At 42.1% G+C, this 22,144-nt stretch overlaps 1 protein-coding gene across 6 annotated transcripts in view; it reads left to right on the top strand.

Moving 5' to 3' along the window:
* Positions 1 to 1,378: 1,378 nt before the first annotated feature.
* The window catches only part of Yeats2 (YEATS domain containing 2), an 88,465-nt gene continuing 67,699 nt past the window's right edge, over positions 1,379 to 22,144 (top strand). For 4 of the 6 annotated variants that reach the window (XM_087186814.1, XM_087186815.1, XM_087186816.1 and 1 more), the window contains exons 1-4: positions 1,379 to 1,574; positions 17,682 to 17,800; positions 18,642 to 18,739; positions 19,339 to 19,431. In XM_087186814.1, coding sequence (XP_087042940.1) covers positions 17,701 to 17,800; positions 18,642 to 18,739; positions 19,339 to 19,431 — 291 coding nt within the window. In that variant the 5' untranslated portion in view covers positions 1,379 to 1,574; positions 17,682 to 17,700. Of the gene's footprint in view, positions 1,575 to 1,737; positions 1,988 to 2,017; positions 2,636 to 17,681; positions 17,801 to 18,641; positions 18,740 to 19,338; positions 19,432 to 22,144 lie in introns of those variants that run through there. The other 2 variants (XM_087186813.1, XM_087186812.1) reach the window with 2 other exon arrangements.

The following is a 22,144-nucleotide window of genomic DNA, read 5'->3' as shown; positions in this document are numbered from 1 at the left end:
CCCTATTACTGATTGTCCATTGTCCCGAGGCAAACACACTCCAACCATCAAATTTACAACAGAATCTAGGGGAGTAATTAACTTTTGAATCACACAGTCCCACACGGTAAATGTCCTGTGAGGAAAAGAGATCGAACAGCAGATCCCCGGAGATTGGGTGGCAGGGTGCTGTAGAAAGGATGAGTCGTGGGTGGGCTGTACAGGGAGGAGGAAAGCAAAGTGTGGCCTCCAAAGATATCCAGAGGGAGCCGATATAGTGGAACACACCTGTAATCTCAGCATTCTGTGAGGCTGAGGCGGGAGGTTTGCAAACTGGAGCCCAGCCCAGGCACTTGGTGACTTAGGGAGACTTTGTATCATGTATGTTTGTTTGTTTTAGGCAAGTGGTGTATCATTGAGCTACATTCCCAGCAGGGAGACCTTGTATCAAAATTTAAAAAATTTTTTTCAAGATAAAAGTTTAAAAGGGAGAGATGTAGCTCAGTGCAAAGGCCCTAGGTTCAATCTCCAGTATTGCGGGATATATATATATATATATATATATATGGAAATGGACTCAATGGATTGTCACTAGTTGTATGATCTAGGCAAGTCTCAACATTTCTGGGCCTGAGTTTCTTTACTCCCTTCCTCTCTTTTCATTTCTCTTCAATCTTTGCTACCCAGGCTGGTCTGGAATTCCTAGGCTAAAAGGATGCTCCTGCCTCAGCCTCCCAAAGAGCTGAGACTTCAAGTCGGAACCATCATGCCTGGCTCGAGCCTCAGTTTCCGCTTTGTAAAATGGGTTAGTAATAACTACTTTTTGTATCCCTACCACCTTAGTGCAGATGTTGGCATGAGGTGGCACACATAAAAATCATAGTATTGTCATTACTACTTTTATTTATTTATTTTTTTTTTGGCAGTACCGGGGGACCAAACTCAGGACCTTGTACTTGCAAGGCAGCCGTGGCGCCACTGAGCTAAATCCCTGGCCTGTTTTTTGTTTTTTGAGACAATCTTCCTATGTAGTTTAGGCTGGCTCTGAACTCACCATGTAGCCTGGGTTGGCCTCGAACTCACAGCAACCCTCCTGCCTCAGCCTCCTGAGTGCTAGGATTACAGGCCTGCGCTACAACGGTCGGCAAGTATTGACATTTGTGTGAACGCGAGTAGAATGAATGGTCTGTCAAACTTGGGGCCAGAACTCGCCCTCTTCTAGGCAGGAAAACGGATTGGAGGTGCCTTGGCCGAACCTACGCCCACACCACACCAGTCCCTTGAGCTGGGAAAACCGGTCCAGGTTAATCTGGGGCCACCCCTCCCCGGCCCCGCCCCTGCCCGCCCACACACCGGTAGCCCCGCCCCTGGCCGCGCGCGTCCCCGCAGTCTCCGCACAGGCGCGCCCCGCCCTTCTGCTGACGTGCGCGGCGGAGCGGGCCGGGCGGGTTCGGAAAGCCGTGAGCTTCCTCGGGCTGTGGGGTGGCTGGAGCCTCGTGGCGGGGCGGCTGCGTGGGCCTTCGCTCGCTCCCTGCCTCTCCCGTAGCGTCTCGCGGCGCCGGGCGGACCGCCCTGTGGAGTCTGGGCTGGGAAGGGTGAGTGGCTGCGGGCGCGCGCGCTCGGGCATTGTCTGCGCGGGGGCGGCGCGGGCATGTGCGCGCCCCTCCCCCATGCGGCGCAGGGCGGCGCGGGGCGCGGCGTGGGGTGCGTGGGCGCCGCGCTGTCTGAGGGCGCCCGGCTCGCGGCTTTCCGGGGGTGAGGCGTGGGGCCCGCGAGTGGCGTCGGACGCGAGCTGCAGGTTCACGGAGGATTCCGGAATCCTGTCTGACCCCCTGCCGGGAGGCGCAGGGTGGGGCCCGGGGTCCGCTGGGGCGCGGGCCAGCCTGCTCGGGGCGCCCAGGAGGGGAGCATCCCCCAGTGTGCCTGTAATTACGCGAGAAACTGGGGAGAGGAGGAAAACTGTCACCGCCAATCCTGCAGCCTGGACCCATCATTCCTAGAGTTTGCTGTGCGTTCGCTACGGTGGTAGTATCTATCATCCGAGCACGTTTCCTCACAGATGACTCGCATTTACCCTGCTCTGGTTAGCAGTTAACAAACGCGATTCAGTGTTTATAGATGGATAATTTTCAGCGGTATTGATACCGGGGATCGAACCCGGGACCTTGCACTTGTGAGGCAGGCGGCGGAACCACTGAGCTAAATCCCTGGCCTCATTTTCCTTTCTTAATAAGTAGCAAGTGTTCCTTGGAGACACATTGAAGAATGGAGACAGGCGAAACCAGGAAAAGTAGTTTTGCTGTCTAGCGGTAACTAGGCTTGGGTAAATAGTGTTGGTTGTGTGTACGCCCCAAGATAGGGGCCGAGCTCCTGTGGGGAACCTTTGAAGGTTTTGAGAAGGGGAGTCGCATAATCTGACTGCTGCTCGGAGGAAAAAGTCGGGAGAGGGCGCTGGGAGATGGTTTAAGATGCTGTCCGCAGTAGCTTGGCCTAGGCCCATGGCGGCGGAGATGGGGAAGCGGAAAAGGGTTGAAAAGTATTTTGGAGGTACAAGTAACAAGACTTAGAAATGGATTGTTGCCGGACTGGTAGCGCATGCCTCGGGAGACTGAGGCAGGAGGATCATTGCGAGTTCAAGGCCATCCTGGTCTACATGGTGAGTTCAAGACCAGCCTGAAGTACATGGAGAGACCCTGCCTCAAAAAAGGATTGGCGCCAGGGTTTTAGCTCAGTGGTGCCGCCGCCTGCCTGGCAAGCGCAAGGTCCTGAGTTTAATTCCCGGTACCAAAAAGGAAAAAAGGATTGGCGAGGAAAAGAGAGGAATCTTTGCTTTTTAAATTCTTGTTTCGAGCAACTGAGGAGATAAATGGTGGTACCATTTACTGAAGAAAAGGAGAGAAAAGTCATGGGTTCTATTTTGGGTGAATTAAATTTGAGATGTATATTACTTACAAAATCAGTGTGTTGTGGAAGCAGTTGGATGTGCAGCTCTGGAACTTGGGGAGAGACCAGAGTGAAGTATTTGGGAATAATCGGTGTGTGATGAATTGAAAAGCATGGGAAGATGGAGGTCACTTAGGGAAAACAAACGTGTCGTGGAGAGAGAGAAGCAAACGGGTTGTGAACTCACTTCTAGGACCAGTAGATAAAAGATTGAGCAGAGTATGGGAAAAAGCAGTTATCTCCTTTCTGGAAGAATCATCCCCTTACCAGTGCTTCTGAAATGTTTAGGAAGGTTGTCATTTGGGGGCTGGGGATGTTGTCTCAGTGGCAGAGTGCTTGCCTAGCATGGTGCGAGCCCCTGCGTTCACCCCCTAATGCCCGCGGGTTAAAACTCTCCTCGGGTTAAAAAGTCGGAGGTGGGAAATAGAGTAGTTGAATGGGATTGAGGTGTAAAGAAATTAGGAGAAAGTGCCTTTCTTCAAAGTACTTTATTTTTATCTTTTCCAAAACTAAATGTGATACATGAAAAATGGTTTGTGTCATTCCTTGATTACAGGTGTGTTTGAACGTCTTGCTCACATTTATTGGCCATTTATGAATTTCTGTTCTTGCTCTCTGCCCATCTTTTTGTTACTTTCTGATTGTCCTGAGTTCTTCAGATATTTAAAATCTGCAGCTCGACATTATGCAGAACTTTCCTCATATGTTTTTCATTGTTTTAAATTCCTAGTCAATAGATGCACTGCAGTTTGCTCTGATTTTTATTATAAAATATATAGAGGAGGACCAATATTTAAGTTGCAGGTCTGTGAGTCCAGTTCATTTCTGACGTGGATTGCCCTGTCTTTAGAGTACTGGTTCTCAGAAGTACTTGATCCTTCTCTCTTCTCATTCAACTATAGATTTTTATTTGACTCTTCCTTAAATTGGCCCGCATCTCCCTTATTGTTTTTGTTTTTGAGACAGGGTCTGGATATGTAGTTCAGGCTCACCTTGAACTGTAGTAACTCACTGTGTAAGCCATGCTGGCCTCGAACTTTTCAGCAATCCTCCTGCCTCAGCCTCCCGAGTGCTGAGGTTACAGGGGTGCACCACCGCACGTGGTTTAGGCTTCCTGCCTTTACTCCTGCCTTTCTTTCAAGCTCTTTGCTGTGCTGCTACCCATTGGAAGCTGGGGGTCGAGCTTTTCTTTCATAAAAAACAAGATTTTTGCAGCAGGTCCTTCTGTATCATCTGCTCCGTATAAGCAAAAAGTTTTTGAAAGCTAGGTTTTACTGCGTGGATGAGTTGAAATTTAATTTGATGTTGGAAGGATGAAGAGTGTTTGGTAAGCGGAGAAAGGGGTTGAGTTGAAATTGGAACCCATTGGAAGGTCCTTGTGGGATGTTCGGGCCCAGGCCCTTTGATGACCACAGACCTGCAGAGGTAACAACTGGGCATGGGTGGGTCCTCTGAAGACCAGGAACTGTGGAGGGGGCGTGGTCCTGTGGTGGCAAAGAAGGCTGTGCAGGGTGGGGAGGGCTTCAGCTTTATTTACAGTTATAGATATACTGTATTTTAAATAAATGTATTTGAGGGGATGGGTATATACTTTTAAAATTGAAATATCCACATAATTGTTTTAAAGTGTATGATTCCGAGCATGCTGGGAAGCCGAGGCAGGAGGATCTCAGCCTGGGCATCTTAGTGAGACCCTGTCTCAAAATTTAAAAAAAAAAAATTAAAAATATGTATATATATGTGGCTCAGTTCGAGGTCCATGAGTTCAATCCTCAGTACCACCACCAAAAAAAAGTGCATTGGTTTTCAGAGGTTTTTAGTATATTCGTGAGGCTGCACAACCATCACTGTTACCTGATTCTGTGATATTTCTGTCACTCTGAAAATAGCCTATCAGCTGTCAGTCTCAGCTGTCTGTCCCCTCCTGGCACCTACTTTCTGTATCTGGATTTGCCAGTTACTGCACATTTCTACAACCGTGTGCTTTGTCTGACTCAGCACAGCGTTTTTAGCGTTCTCCCATGTTGCAGCACAATTCAGGACTTCTCTTGCTTGGCGATGTTCCATCACAGGAATATACCCCACATCCTTATCCAGTCCTCAGCAGATGGGCATTGGGGTTGTTGCCACTTTCTTGCTAGTATAAATAATGCTGAGTGCTGTTACAAATATTCACAAGTTTTTGCATGGGCATGCATTTTCCTTTCTCTTGGATACACATTTGGGAGTGGAAGGTCAGGTCCTATAATAATTGTGTGTTTAGCCTTTTGAGGATCTGCCAGACTTCCAAAAGGCTGCAAAACTTACCTGTGAAACCATCAGCCAGTCAAGATTGTCAGCATCCTCATCACCCCCCAAAATCCCTCACGAACACTGCCCTCGTGTTTTTCCTCCTTCCCCAAGCAACCACTGGGCAGCTTCCTGTCACAGGAGACTACTTGCATTCTATGTAAATGGAATCGTGGAGTATGAATTTTTTTTTAAACTGGCTTCTTTCACTCAGTCATTTTGAGATTCATGTTGTTGCATTTATCAATAATGTATTTGTTTTTACTGATAGGTGATATTTTATTGTATGACTACATTGCAGTTTAATTATTTAATCCATTCACCTGTAAATGGACATTTGGGTTGATTCTAATATGTGTGTGGGAGGGGTGGAGGGGAAGAGAGATAGGTGCTGGGGATTGAACCCAGGGCCTGGGGCATGCTAAGTACATAGTATGCCACTGGCCTACATCCCTGACCCTAACTCCACACCACAACTATATCCTCTCCCCTCCCTCCCCTGCTTCCTCTCGGCCTTTGTTCCTTTTTGTTTTCGAGGCAGTGTCTCAGTACATAGTCAGGCCAACCTTGAACTCACTATGTAGCCCAGGTGGCCACAAACTTGCAATTCTCCTGCCTCAACCTCCTGACTGCTTAGATTACTGGCTTGTGCCACTTTGCCTGGCTTTTTTGGGGTGGAGGCGGTTTCACAATTCTGCCCAGACTGGTCTCAGACTCCTAGGTTTAAGTCATCTTCCTACTTCAGGCTCCCAATTAGTGTTTCTAGTTTTTGGCTGTTGTATATAAGCTGCTGTGAACAGGTTTCGTGTACAGGTTTTTGTACAGGCTTTTATTTCTCTTGGTAAATGCTTGGAGTGGAATGCCTGGGTCATGTGATAGTTTTTATAAGAAACTGCCGAATTGTTTTTCAAAGTGGTTATACTATTTTACATTCCACCAGTCAATTCATTCTCTGTAGTTGTTTATTAAACAAAAAACAGAGAAATACAAACATGCAGACACCTCTAATCCATCTCCCAGATTAGTCTTTTTGTTCATTTTGCTCACTACAATACCAATACGTATAGTAAGAAAACTCAAACACGGTAGTCAGGAATAAAATTAAAATTCAGATCCACTACCAGAGGCAACTATTACTAATCATTTTGACTTTCCTTCCTCCCAAGGCCTAAAAGAGCATACACTGGCATTACTTTCTCCTCTCTTCACTCTCCCATATTTTATACAGAAGCAGTCAAACCATACGCACTCTTATGCACCTTCCTGTTTAAACCTTAAGTTTATTTTGGAGGTATTTCCAGGTCAATACCCCCAGCCCCCACCCCTCACCCCCATACCAGGGATTGAACTCAGGACCTTGTGCTTGCCGAGGGCACTACATCCCCCACCCCAGCACATTCTTTTTCTTTTTTTTTTTTTTTTTGGTACCGGGGATCGAACTCAGGTCCTTGCGCTTGTGCAGCAGGTGGCGAAACCACTGAGCTAAACCCCCAGCCCCAGCACATTCTTTTTCATTACTACATTACAGTCTTAGAGCAAAACAGGCAGTTCTGCCATAAGAAAACACAAATTTGTTTCCAAGCAATTGACATACATTTGGGAACCATATGAGCAGAATGTGAATTTTAAATTTTTTCACACACGACTTCATTTGCTAGGAACACTTAGGTGAAGACAGAAAACTACAACCTGTTAAATGTGTAGGGGGCTCAGATATGCAGCTGAAACATCTTATGGTGATATCAGTTTACTGCTTTGTTAAGAGCTTCACCCGCCCACCCGCATCTGGTGATAGGGCTTGCTGTGGATTCCACACAGCCCTCCTTCTACCATGTCACAGAAAAGCTCAGGCTGTAACCCTCCCGCGCCGACTTCCACAGCAGACTTGATGTCCTTTTCAAGGTAAGGTGGCATATTTGTTAGGGTATTTATATGTTTCTTAACCACCTAACGCACAATAAAGTACCACCCTTTCAATTAGATTCCCTTTTTATGTCACCGATGGGAGTTTTTCAGTGTTGTATCCAAACCATACTTTTCCCGTAAACCTTGTTCTTTTTAAAATTTCATATTTTTATTGCCCCACCCCACCCACCCTGTGGTTCTTACTATGCAGTTTTACATCATAGGTGACTGTTTTAGTATTGCATATGTCACATTATAGAAAGACTGATTTATTCCATAGTATGAATGTACTGTAATTTAATTTTAAAAATTTTAAGTTTTATTTTATACTAAAGAATGCATGTAATAAATGTTTTAAGTAATAGTAATAAGGGAGCAAGTAGCTACTTTTAGCTGCTAGCTACAAACTACTTTTTTTTTTTTTTTTTTGGTACCGGGGATTGAACTCGGGTCTTTGCGCTTGCGTAGCACGCGGTGAAACCACTGAGCTAAATCCCCGGCCCCCTACAACCTACTTTTAAGAAGTAGGAAATTGGGAATCCTTTGGACTTTATTCCCCCAATTGATCATTTTATACTTTTTTGAATATCTGAAATATTTCATATTAAGATTAGAAAGTGTTAACACCCCCCTACACACACACGTGCACATGTTGGTCTCCCTAATGTTGATGTCCTGGGTAACAGCCCTGCCCCCCCAGCAAGGGTATACACATACTTGGGTGAAAATTCATAACTATAGAGGTAGATTTATGTGTAAGTTAATATTACTTGGTTTGTCTTTTTAAATACGTATACATGTAATGGCTCTATTGAGCTGTAAGTCACATAATACAAAATTTACCTTTTTAAAATATAAATTTAGAAAAAGCTTTCTTCTTTTTGGTGCTGGGGTTTGAACTCAGGTCCTTGCATATGCTAAGCACACACTGTCCCACTGAGCAACACACTAAACCCCAAAATTTACTTAAGTCATGAAACCATCCCCACATCTGACACTAGAAAATTTTCACTAGGTAGATTTTTGTAGGTGGGTCAATTTTCTAAATTATGCGTCATTGGTCTAAAGAAAAAGCAGTTCTCTTAAAAACTTAAGTTTTGTTTTTTATTATGTTTTGGTACCGGGGATCAAACCCAGGACCTTGTGCTTGTGAGGCAGGCGGCGGAACCACTGAGCTAAATCCCCGGCCCAGAACTTTTTAGGTTTTAAGGTGCTCGTTTCCCTTTTGGAACCTCAGCTCCTGATAAAAAGGCATGAAATTTATCCCCATAGATCCCCCCACCTCGTACCAGGGATTCAACTCAGGACCTTGCAAGCGCCACTGAACTACATCCCCAGCCCTCCCCATAGATGTTATATAGGTTGAAGCACCAGCAAAAAGTCCCTACTTAATGTAGTGTACAAGATTTATCCCAGTTTATGTATTCTCAGTGACTGTGTATGACAGTTTGACATTCTTGAAATCCTTCTGCCTGTCCTCAGTAGCCCAGTGGCTGAGATCACAGGTGTGTGCCGTTGCTATCTTAAATATCTTAGACCCCTTAAATGTCCCATGTAGCTCACACTTCCATTAAAATGTTGAACAGGTGGAGTAAAGGAATGGTAAAACTTAGCTAAATCCAGTTCTTCAGTTGTTGCATTAAGGGATAGAAACAGTGGGTGATTGAGAATAACTTCATCCTAAACTCTTTTTATTGGTACTGGGGATGGAACTTGGGTCCTTGCGCTTTTGAGGCAGGTCGAGGAACCAATGAGCTAAATCCCTAGCCCCATCCTAAACTCTTGTATGTGCTAGTTTGCAAGGTTGGAGGCAGTGGACTGGTTGAATAGTTCCTCAGTCTGACCTTACTAGCAAATCATAGTCTTAAACGATTTTATTTGTAATAGGAAAGTAGACATTTTTTTACCTGAAAATATATAATTCTTAAATAATGAACCCACTTTTTTTTTTTTAGCTCAGTTGTCCACTTTTTCCATTTTGCTCAACTTTATGTTTCATACTAGGAAAGGTCCACATATGTTTGATGCCAATGACCAGACTTAGCTTCCCACCATTCTGATTTTGAAAATTCTGATTGTTTTTCAAAGATCTGGTTTTGTTTCCATACCAGATGGCTTGATCAGTAATCATACTGGCCAACAGTTGAGAACACGTTCAAAAGGTTTTGTGTATAAGATCTGGAATTTTTGTCAGTACCAATGCTAGTAAAAATCAGAACGGGGCTGGGGATTTAGCTCAGTGGCACCGCACCTGCCTTGCAAATGAAAGGTCCTGAGTTTGATCCCTGGTACCAAAAAAAAAAAATCAGAACACAATCTTCTCTCAGTGATTTCCCTTAGTCTGAATCTTTCCTATAATAATTTACTTCAGATTGTTTGTATTGTGAGATAGTGTAATTTGGGGGAGAAAATTAGATGTATTTATTTTCAGTTATTTATGTCAATGGAAGATGACAGTCCTATGAGTAATCTCCAAGTGGAAAAACTTAAATTGACATTGAAATAATTGTGATTATTTTCACAGACTTTTGTCAGCATAGTGTTTTTTTTTTTTTTTTGCATAGTATTTTCTTAGGATGTATTTTCATAGAGTACACATTAGTCTTTGGGAAGATTGGATGATATTGGGATAAAAATTGCTGTTCATGAAAGGCTCATATATACTCTGTGTTACTGAAGATCAGTTGCGTTACAGTGTTCATACATTGTAACATGAGACATGTACAGTGCAAATCATCTTCTATGTGACCCACTGCCATTGTAGGATTTAGCCTTTGTCCAGTCTGTATCTTTTACTATTTTTAAGTTTTATTTTATTTTATTTTTTTTGGTGCCAGGGATCGAACTTGGGTCCTTGTGCTTGTGAGGCAAGCGGCAGAACCACTGAGCTAAATCCCCGGCCTTAAGTTTTATTTTTTTTAGACCAGGTCTCACTGTATAGCCCAGGCTGGCCTTGAATTCAGTGATCCTCTTGCCTCAGGCTCCTGAGTGCCAGGACTACAGGTGTGTTCCATCATGCCTGGCTGTTTGTCTTTTAATAATAATATCTTTATCATGTTAAAGAATTTTGCTTCAAATTATTTTGGTATTAATATTGCCATTGCCTGCTATTTATTGTTAAACTGATTTTAAACATTAAGCTATAGTGCTTTGAAGATGTAGCAGTATCAACAAATAGATCAACAAGTATTAGAGGAATGACAAAAGCTACTGTAAGCTGGTGGTTGTGTTCCCTGTGGGTATTTATATTTAGGCAAGTGTATTAGTTAATCTTTCATTTATTTACTCAGCAGTTTGTTATTTCCAGGAACTTTGGAGGAGACTGTCAGGGAGAGCAGTGTGGGACAGGGTGGTTGGGAAGATCTCTGATTAGGTGGGTCTTTGAGCTGCAAACTGATGGTGCTAATCTAGAGGATGAACATTCCAGGCAGAAGAAACTGTCTAAAAGCTCTATGGAAAAACTGAAATGTATTTAGGGAGCAGAAAGAAAACCAATGTGTCTGGCTCTTAAGATCAAGAGTGAAGAAGGGGCCAGGGAATTAGCTCAGTGGTTCCAGCGCTTGCCTCACAAGCGCAAGGTCCCAAGTTCGATCCCCGGTACCAAAAAGAAAGAATGAAGAGGAGCACAGCCCAGGTCACGGAATGTCTCGTAGGTCATGCTGGTGGTGTAGATTTGCCCTGCGTGTTACGGGGAGCAGTCATAAGGGCAAACAGGTGATGCACAATCAGAAAAATATTTTTATAGTCCCTTTCTAAATTGAGCTATAGTTTCTATCCAGTGAAATACACAGGGTTTAAGTGTACAGTTGGAAGAGTTTTTATGACTGCATATGTCTGTGTAACTTAGACCGTAATTAAGATGTAAATCATTTGTCATCCCAGAAAGAGCTTTCATTGCTCCTCCCAGTCAGTCACCACCAACACCCTCAAGTACAGGTCTCATTTCTTTTACCATTGATTGATTTACTGACTCTAGGACTTCACATGGAGTCACTCAGTGAATACTCTGGGTTTTTGCTCTTTGGGAGGCGCTGGAGAGTGGAGCCAGGGCCTTGTGAGTGTGTGTAAGGCAAGTCCTCCAGCACAAGCCCTGCCCCAGCCCCTAGAGTACATCTTGTTTCCTGTCTCTTTGCTTACCATGCTGATTTTTAAGAGCTCACAGCTTTAATGTATATACACAGGGAGTCACCTTGCTTAACACGATTTTGAGGCCCATCCCTGTTGTTGCGTGGATTGACACCTCATTGGGTGTGGCAGAGTCTTCCACTCTGTTGTCTGAGGTTTTGCAGACATTTTTGAAACATCTCCTTGGCTATTTAATAAAAGAACATGGATTGTGCTTACAGAGGGAAAATACTCTGAAGTGAAGAATATAGAAAGGACAGGGCCAGAGAACTATAAAATCCTTGGCAGCGTCTTAGGAATGTCCATGGAAGCAGATGGAAAATGATTGTTCCCCTCCTCTCCCCCGGCAAACCAGATAGGAAGTGTGGAGTGAGACCAGAGTTCAGAAGGTCCCATGAAGTTCCTGTGCCCTAAAAGCATGGACTTAATCCAGAAGCTGCCGTGTTTAGGGCAGATCCTTTAGGTGACTTGTGTATCAGATTTTGTTTCTTCCACCTCAAGAATTGTCCACTATCGTCCTGTAAGATGTCATGTCAGCAAAACAATGATTGGGCTCTAGGGTTCTAGATCTTCCCTGACATGAGAACTAAGACCTTTTAATAAGAATTTGCAGGAGGAGGGGTTGAAGGGAGGGCAAGGGAATGGGGAAAAAAATAAGAACCAAGATATATCATGTAAAGGTACAAATTCCCAATGATGAATTTCATATTGTATACCTAAAATGTACCAACAAACTTAATTAAAAAAAAGAATTTGCAGGAGCTCTACATAATTTTTATGTTTTGAAGTTACACCGTTTTCTTTTTAAAATTATTTTTCTCCCAGTTTATTTTATATTATAGAACATTAAAAGGTTTTTAAAAATGATTTTGGTCTTTAACTTTGGTCAGAAACTCAGACTCACATACATTGTTTGTGTGGGTATGATAAGTGTAAATGGTGGCAATTACTTCTATAAGGTATTATTTACTTCTTTTGATTATGGGATAGAATCATTTGTTTTCTAAGTTTAAGTTGACAACCTTTGCTTTTTTTTTGGTACCGGGTATCGAACTCAGGTCCTTGCACTTATGAGGCAGGCGCCGGAACCACTGAGCTAAATCTCTGGTCCCACAACCTTTGCTTTTAATCATGAAATACAGATTTTTAAATTGGAGTAGGTTACAGTTATAATTTATTTTCATTCCAGCATTTCATTTATTTCTGTATTTGGTTTTGGTCCCGTAGTATAGAGAAAATCCATTCTCACAGTTAAGGAGTAACAGATTTTGTTTAAAGAGTTCACATTACCATCTGAGTATTCTTTTCAGTTTCCACAGATACAAAACATGAAGAGAATTATTGTAGGACATTTTGTTTCAAAGTGGAACTGACAGTATCTAACAACTGCTCACATGTCCTTTTTATAAATCTAAGCCAGGCAAGAAGAATCCAAACTTAATACTGTCTGGTCACTTGTCCCACATTCCTGCCATCACTCAAGACATCCTGAGGAGGGCACCTTCCGCAGTGCACCGGGCTGGCTAGTGTTTAGAATGGGACATGTGTATGCATTAGTAATTGTTCTCACTGGACAGAAGTGGACCTGAGTTACTGACAAATGCTCAGAAAGAGCTAAATCTTCCTTGTGCATGTTTATGGGAAGCTTAAATACACCCAAAGATGACAAGAAAAGCTTTATTCCAATGACTGCATGAAAAATAACTTGGCAGTGCAAGTTAACACATTGGTGGTTTTCTCCTTAGTACCCTCCTTGCCAAACTCTTCTACCCCTTCTAGCCCCCCAGTTTTACAGCAAAAGTCAGAAGTTTCATTTTATTCCTTAAGAATAAGACAAAATACTATTTTTTTCAAGGATCCCCAGCCTTTCTAGGGAGCAGCCGCTGTTATTTTTGTGATTACTTGAAAACTTACGAGGTGGGAGGAGACTGTGCACATTCTGAGTTCCATAGCATGGGTAAGCAGAGGTGATGCTGGCTGGGATGCATCTTTACAGATGATCTTGTAAGATGCTTGACAAACTGCAGGGTACAGGTAGCTACTCAAGAGGTGCTAGAACACAGGAACGAGTGTGAAGGGCTGAGATGCGTGGGCCTCTGATTCTGGGTCTGCTAGCAGGAGGTGGTTTTGCTTTTGTTTTTTGGTGTGTTTTTTTTTTTTATAATTTCCCCTTCCTGGTTTTCTTTTATTAAGTTTATTGGTACATTTTAGGTGTACAGTACAGTTACATTGATCATTGGCAACTTGTACCTTTACATGATGAATCTTGGTTCTTATTTTTTCCCTCTTCCCCTACCCTCCCTCCACCCCCTCCACCCCCTCCACCCCCTCCACCCCCTCCACCCCCTCCACCCCCTCCACCCCCTCCACCCCTCCCTATTTACAGAGACTTTGTTTCCATTTTTTCCTTTTCTCATTTTTTCCCTTTCTCTTGGTTTTGCTTTTGTTTTTGTTTTAAAGGAGGAGAGCTTTATTGGGCTCAGTTCTGGAAGTTTCAGTCCATGGTTGACAGGAAGTGGCATGGTGGAAGGGCCTGGCCAGAGAAAGCTGCTTGTGTTGTGGACAAGGCCAGGAAGCAGAGCTGTTTTGTTTGGGTACACCCCCCCCGCCCCCGTACTGGGGATCGAACTCAGGACCTTGTGCTTTTGAGACAGGCACCGGAACCACTGAGCCAAATCCCTGGCCCTTTGTTGACTTAAGAATGTGTTCATTGTATAATTATCCAAAATTTTCTCAGGTTGTCTAAAACTAATTGCAGCAGAAGCTGGGCATGGTGGTGCATGCCTATCATCCCAACACTCTGGGAGGCTGAGGCAGGAAAAGCACAAGTTTGACCCCTACCTGGGCAACTTGGTGAGACCCTGCTCAAAATTTTAAAAAAGGGCAGAGGGTGTAACTCAATGTGAAAGCCTTGGTTTAATCCCCAGTACTGTAAGGGAAAAAAAAAAAATCAAAAAATAAAAAAGAAGTAAGGCTTTCCTCTCATTTTTCATAAACTTTAAAAACAAATACTAATAGATTCTATGCTTGTCCAAAAATGTTTATATTCTAAATTATAGCTGATAACTCATGGTTATAAACATTAAGTGGCTTGATTTAGGATGCTTATAACTACTGTATAGTTTGAGAATCTTTTTGGGTTTAGTGGTATCAGGCAACATAACCGTTATAGGAAGACTTTCTTAGATCTGGGATTTACACGTATATCATTACATAGTGAGTCTCTCTCCTGCTAGAATCAACTGAGTATCTCTCTGAGATAGACTCAGTTCTTTGTTTAACTCCGTTCTTAGTGAAAGAAGCAAACTTGAGAGGTGAGGGACTTTGAAATTGTTTTACCTTTGAGTGAGTCTGCATTTTACCATAGATATCAATTGTGTTTTTCTGCCTTTGGGATACACGGCTGGGTACACGCTCTCCCTTAGTGGTGGAACAGGAGTTTGGAAATCAGGGAGCTCTTCTAGTTTTCTGTGACATGGATCAGCACTTACAGGGGTCAACTTGCCTAGTCATCCTGAACTTGTTTTCTAATTGACACCTCAGTGGACTAGTGCTGCCCAGGAAGGGCGTGAATAGTAAAAATAGAATAATGTAGAATCTTTGTTTGTATTGATTACTTTGTTGGGATGATGATTTGACTATATTAGCTAGATAAATTTATTAAAATTAAATTCACCTATTTCTCTTTACTTTTTAAAATGTTTCTGGAAAATTTAAAATTCTGTACATGACTGGTATTTAAACAGTGCTAGTCTGTACAGTATTTGGTAAACTGAATATTTATATTAGGTAAACTGAATATTTGTATTAGGCAAGACACAGTTTAGAAGGGGACATTGTCCAGTACAACTTTCTGCAGTGATAGAAGAATTCCGATTTAGCTCAGTGGTGCTGCCACTTGCCTGGCAAGCGCAAGGTCCTGAGTTCTGTCCCCGGTACCAAAAAAAAAAGATTTGGGCCGGGGATTTAATTCAGTGGTTCCGTTACCTGCCTTGCAAGCTCAGGGTCCCAAGTTCAATCCCCAGTACCAAAAAAAAAAAGAATTCTGTGTATAGCCATATATGGTTAATGGCTAATGTATTGAGACAGTGAGAACCTTAAAAATTTTATTCAGAGACTTGTTCAGGGGTGTTCTTCTCTTCCATCCCCGCTCCCCACCACCGGGGATCAAACTCAGGACCTTGAGCTTTTGAGGCAGGTGTGGCGCCACTGAGCTAAATCCCCAGTCCTTGTACAGGGCTCTTTTATTCGGAGACTTGTACATCTAGGCCTTGTTTTTTTGTTGGTTTTTGTTGTTGTTGTTGTTAGGTTGGTTTTTTATTTTTTATTTTTTGGTTTTTGAGACAGTGTCTCGCTTTGTAGTTCAGGCTGGCCCTGAACTCACTCCATAGCCCAGGCTGGCCTCGAACTCCCAAGTGCTGGGATTATAGGCCTGTGCCACAATGTCTGCCTCTTAGACCTTGTTTATCAAATTTCAAACTTGTTAAGTAGCTTAATATTAAATGTATTAGTCGTCATTTTCCCATCACAGAGACAAAATACTTGCCACCCACAATTTAGAGGAGGAGAAGTTTATTTTGGCTCATGATTTCAGAGTGTTCAGTCCATAATTGTCTGGTTCCAAGGCAGAAATGACATGGTGGAAAGACCTGGCGGAGGAAAACTGCTCAACCCATGGCAGCCAGGAAACAGAAGGGAGGAGCCAGGGACAAGAATATACCCTTCCAGGTCACACCCTCAGTGACCACCTCCAAACAGGCCCCACCTCTTAAAGCACATTCAGCTATGAACTCATCAGTGAATTAATCCACTTAGGATTGGGTATAGAGGATTATATCACCCCATGATCCAATTACCTTCCAAAAGCCCTACCTCTGAAAACCTGAGACCTTTGGGGACATTTCAGATCCAAACCATAGCAATAAGTATATAGTTTACATTCATTATGAGTAATAGGAAATAATTAGTAATAGTTATATTATTTATTGAGCGTCTGTTATGTAGTGGGCTCCGTGTAAGTACCAGAAACAAGGTTTGTATAATAAATTATTTATTGAGTCATTAACTGTATCATTCATGTTTTGTCATATGCTTATTAAGGCATTGTGAATTCCAATATACTATGTGCCCTTAAATATTTTCCTTGAAGTCTAGTTTATTTCCTTTTCTTATGTGGGTCCTTCTGTGAAAGCGAAGTTCCATTTAAAAAGTCTGAGCAATGTGCTGTCTTACTAAAAGACTTTCGCTTGAAAGGGAAACTCAAACTTTTATTTATTTTATTTTATTTTTATTGTTTATGGTACTAGGGATGGAACTTGGGACCTTGTGCTTTCAAGGCAGGCGGCAGAACCACTGAGCTAAATCCCTGGCCCTTATTTATTTTGTTTTAGAAAATCATTTATTGGTACATTTTAGATATGCATAATGGTAACATTCATCAAAGGGAATTTGTACCAGCATATGATATATTTTGCTTCTTTTTTCCCTATCTTTCTCCCTTATGTACAAGAGCTTTGTTTCCATTTTTCCTTCGATGTTTTTTCTTGTCCCTTCTTTCTTTTCCCCCTTCCCCCTTCCTTGTTCCCCTTCTCATTTGAACATTTTCTTCCCATTTCCCAATGCCTGTTGTGCATTTTAGTCCTTATTTCCACTTTTAGTTTCTCTCACCAGAGAATGTGGTATTTAAACATATTCAATTTATTTCATTTAAGATGGTCCCAAGGTGCATCCATTTAGCTATAAATGTCTCAAGCTCATCCTTCTTTATGGCAGAGTAGTACTCCATTGTATAAAAAAGCCCACATCTTTATCCATTTGTCAAAAACCCATACTTTTTTTTGGGAGGGGGGTGTTACCGGCTATGGAACTCGGGTCCTTGCGCTTGCGGGCCAAGCGGTGGAACCACTGAGCTAAATCCCCAGCCCTAAAAACCAATACTTTTTGTTTTTGGGGTTTTTTTTGGTACCGGAGATCGAACTTGGGTCTTTGTGCTTGCATAGCAGGCGGTGAAACCACTGAGCTAAATCCCTGGCCCTCAATACTTTTAATACATGACTATGGTGACAAAATTTTGGGGGGAAACTTTTGAAGTTAAACTTACTCTTTTGTATGTATATATGTAGTTGATCATCCCTAACTTGAAAATCCAAATCTGAAGTGCTCTGAGATAATGGAACTTTTGAGTGCTGACCTGATGCTCAGAACATTTCAGATTTCAGATATTTGGATCAGGAATTTATACCTAAAAAGTCCATGTGGCAATTCCAGAATCTGAAACATCAGTCCCAGACATTTCAAATAAGGGATACTCAGCTTGTATATACATAAACATTAAGTGCCAGTATTCCGTAATATTTATTACTCCTTTAATGTGTATAAACATCCATTTATAAATGCTAGTATTGTATTGTGTTATTAATTAATTTATTACTGCTTCACAGTGAAGAACTGAAAGTCATCATGTCAGGCATCAAGCGAACCATCAAAGAAACTGACCCTGACTATGAGGATGTATCTGTGGCCCTTCCGAATAAGCGGCATAAAGCACTTGAGAATTCAGGTAGAAATTGCCTCCATTCTTTAAGATTTGTAGAAAATAGAATGAATTTCCTCCTGCCTCCGCCCCCTGAGTGCTGGGATTACACTCTTATACCACCATGCCTGGCTATCTGTCTTTTTTTTTTTTGTACTTTTTGTACCAGAGATCGAACTCAGGACCTTGTGCTTTTGAGGCAGGAAGCGGAACCACTGAGCTAAATCCTCAGCCCGTCTTTCTTGTCTATAGTATTTGAATGGCACAGCTAGTTATTTTGTAGAATGTCGTTTATAGTGGTCTTGTCTGATGTTTCATTGTGAGCAGTGCAGTACTGGGGATGAACCCAGGGCCTGACACATGCTAGGTAAGTACTCTGCTACTGGCCTATGTCTCCAGACCCCCATTTTTTTTTTTCTGTTTCGTTTTGAGACAGGATCTCACTAAATTGCCAGGCTGACCTCAAACTTAAGATCCTTCTGCCTCAGCCTCCCATGTAGCTAGGATTACAAGCGTACATCACCATCATTATGCATTGCATTTTTGGCAAGAATATCAGTGATAGGGCCAGGGATGTAGCTCTGTGACACAGCGCCTGCCTGGCAAGCTGGTGGTCCTGAGTTCGATTCCTGGTACCAAAAAATAAGAATATCAGTGATGTAGTGATCTTAGTGCATCATGTCAGAAAGCGCATGAAGTTAGCTTGTTCCAATATTAGTGATTTTTAACTTCCCATCAGTTGGTTGAGGGCTTGTCTACTAGGTTCTCCACTTCATAGTTCTTATTTCTAGGGTTTCTTTTGCTTGTTCATTTAAATCAGGACAGCCACAGATTAATTAGGCCTTGATGTTTTGTGTTCTTTGTATAGCTCGAGATGCTGCTGTGCAGAAGATTGAGACTATTATCAAAGAGCAGTTTGCTCTTGAAATGAAGAATAAGGAACATGAGATTGAAGTCATTGACCAGGTATAATGATAATACATTGAAAAAGTACCAGAGCTATGAGCAAAAGCAGTCTGTTGAGATAGAGTCATGGTTTGTCTTTGCTGTTCTTTTAAAAAATAGCTTTTCAGGGGAAAAAAATTTTTTTGTGTGTGCCAGGGATCGAACTTTTGGGACCTTGTGCTTGCGAGGCAGGCGGCGGAACCACTGGGCTAAATCCCTGGCCCAAAAATATTATTTTTAGCAAAAATGAAATTAAGGGGAAAATATTACCTCAGATTCCATCCCCGGAGAGAAAGCCTCTCTGGTCTTGTGCTCAGTATCTTTGTGGGTATGTCTGATGAATCAAATATACTTTTTGTTGTTGTTGTTTTGGTTTTTGAGACAGGATCTCACTATGTAATCGTAGCTGGCCTTAAACTTGTGGCAGTGTGTATCTTCATACCTTCCATCACATTTTTGTCTCTTAAATCTGCTGGTCTGATAGGCCAAAAATGTCATTTTTTTCTTGCTTTTCTTTATTAGAGAAGTTGATCTTTTTTTCCTCATTTGCATTTCTTATTTGTTAATTGTTAATCTCTTGCAATTGCTGCATTTTAAAGTAATGAGTTACTTGTTTTAAGCGCCTGATTGAAGCTCGGAGGATGATGGATAAACTTCGGGCGTGCATTGTAGCAAATTACTACGCTTCTGCAGGTCTTCTGAAAGTCTCTGATGTAAGTATTCCCTGTGGTCACTTGTTCTCTGGCTGCTGCATTTATGTGTGTGGGGAAGTTACGGCAGTGTGGAAACTCGGTGCCTACACTGACCTGTATGTAGACCTCAGGAAGCCTTGCCTGCCTTTCGAAGAGGACATGTCATTGTGTTCAGTTGTAGTCCTGTAGTCGTCTGTGTTGTCAATAACCCTAAGTAATGTTTTTTTTTGTTCCCGTAATCCTTCTGCTCCCGATTGTCAGTACTGTACCTGGTCATGAAGGTACAGAGATGAGTGAGGCCTCCCTGGGACGTGCCCTGCCCCTCCTCCCGGGCAGCCTTCTGCTTTGGGGAAGTGATAGACTTTACATGTCCTCCTATTGCTCCAGTGATGGCAGTGTGTGGTGTTTCAGATTTACCTTGTTTTGAAAGTCTTGCACTTCTTATGACAGATTCCAGATATACAGAAAAGGGTAAAGAAGCATCTGTTTGTACACCACTTAGAGTCAGCAGTTTTAACGTTTTGCCATATTCTCTAAAACATTTTTAAGGAACTTCAGGCATCATTACATTTCAATTCTAATTATTTAAGCATGCATTTCATAAAAGATATTCTTCATAATAATAATAACCAAGGAAAGGATTTTCTATTATATGATAACTCAGATTTTCCTAGTTTGCCCCCCCAATTTTTTTTTTTTTTGGTACTGGGAATCGAACTTAGGACCTTGCACTTTCAAAGCAGGCAGCGGAACCACTGAACTAAATCCCTGGCCCCCCAAAATCTTCTTAGGTGATTTTTTTTTTTTTTAAGAACCAGGATCCGCTGGGGATTTAGCTCAGTGGTTCTGCCACCTACCTCACAAGCACAAGGACCAGAGTTCGATCCCTGGCACCAAAAAAAAGAACCAGGATCCATCAAGGTTCATGGGTTATATTTGGTAGCTTGTTCCTTTTTTTCTTTCTTTCTTTGTGGCACTGGAGATTGAATCCAGGGCTTTCAAACTGAGCTACATCCCCAGTCCACAGTCCTATTTATTTATTTATTTATTTATTTATTTATTTATTTATTTTATTTATTTATTTTGGTTTTTTGAGACAGGGTCTCACTTTGTAGTTCAGGTTGGCCCTGAACTCACTATGTAGCTCAGGCTAGACTTGAACTTGCAGCAGTCCTGCCTCTGCCTCCCAAGTGCTAGGATTACAGGTGTGCGCTACCATGCCCAACAGTCCTTTTTATTTTTTGAGACAGGGTCACTAAATCACTAAGTTGCCCAGGTAGGGTTGGAACTTGTTGTCTTCCTGCCTCAGCCTCCCATAATGGACATTAGAATCTCTGTTCATTTCCTAGGGCTCCTGTAACAAATCACCACAAACTTGGTAGCTTAAAACAATAGGGATTTATTACTGCACAGCTCTGGAGGCTAGAAGTACAAAATAAGTGTCAGCAGCGCAGTGTTCGCTCTGAAGGCTCTGGAGAAGAAGCCTCTTACCTTTTCGTAGCTGCTGTGCTGCTGGGACTTTCGCCTCTTACTTCACATGGATATTTTCTTCCTGTGTGTCTTTTCTGAATCTTTAGTTGCCCTCTTTTAAGGATGTCTAGGACTAGGGTTTACTACTGTCCAGTTTGACTTCATTTTAACCTGGTTACATCTGTATACACCTCCCCCATCCCCACCCCCCGTGCTGGGGATTGAACCCAAGACCTTATGCATCTCAGCACATGCTCTGCCACTCAACCCCATGCCCTTGACCTATTTCTGAATAAAGTCATTTTCATAGGTTCTGGGTGGGCATGAATTTTAGAAGGACATTGTTCAACCCAAGACAGATTTTGATGTTTTTTATGTAGCTCAATATTGGGTTCAGTAGGATGGACTTCGAGAGCTAGCATTTGCATGATGTAAGATGAATTGTAGGCAACGAGTCTGTTTGAAGAGCTCTTTATTCATTGAATGTTTTGTTGCTATACTATTAGCAGTTCTGATCTGTGCTGTTTGATGGGCTAGAAATGCACTGGTTTTATCCTTCTATGTTCTGATTAGGATTTATTTAAGAGTATTTAGGTATGCTTTTCTGTTATGATTGCTGTCTATTTTTAGCTTGCAGTAACAAAACATTTATAGCTCTGAGAAACCTTTATTATTGAAAGTTAAGAACTTTGTTGCTTTTAAACACCAGTCTTTGGCTCTTTTTTACTAAAACAATTTTAATACAGTTTTCTTTCAATGACTAATGTAATTTTAAAAGCTAGACTTTGTAGGAATATAACTACAGTATATGACATTAAAAGGGACACATCAGATTTTAGCTGAAAGTAACTAAGATATAGAAAAATGCCCTAGACTTCTGTACTAGATTGAGGGTAAACTTTATACATTAGTATTAATGATTTTAAAGCATTTACTGTTAGATTTCACTCCTTTGTGAGTGCCATGTTTTATACCAGACATGGTGAACCTTTTAGAGACCAAGTGCCCAAACTGCAGCTTAAAACTCACTTATTTATCCCAAAGTGCCAACAGTACAATTAAACCTGAATATTGAGGTTTTAGTTTTAAAAAAACAACTCACATTCTTGGCTCGTGCTGAGAGAGGGCTCTGTGTTCTTGCTATGGGGCACACATCCTGTAGGTTCACCACCACTGTTTTATACTGTAGATTTTTTCGTATTTCTAATGGATATTTTGTTTAGAGCAGTTGATATTTCTGTGTAAAGTTATGTGAGACCTAATG

The sequence above is a fragment of the Heterocephalus glaber genome, unplaced genomic scaffold (assembly GCF_053883595.1).
Source record: "Heterocephalus glaber isolate CG9 unplaced genomic scaffold, H.glaber_assembly_v1.0 deba00001504, whole genome shotgun sequence".
NCBI lineage: Eukaryota > Metazoa > Chordata > Mammalia > Rodentia > Bathyergidae > Heterocephalus > Heterocephalus glaber.
The sequence above is the reverse complement of the archived record's forward strand: the minus strand, read 5'-3'. Positions and strand labels throughout refer to the sequence as shown.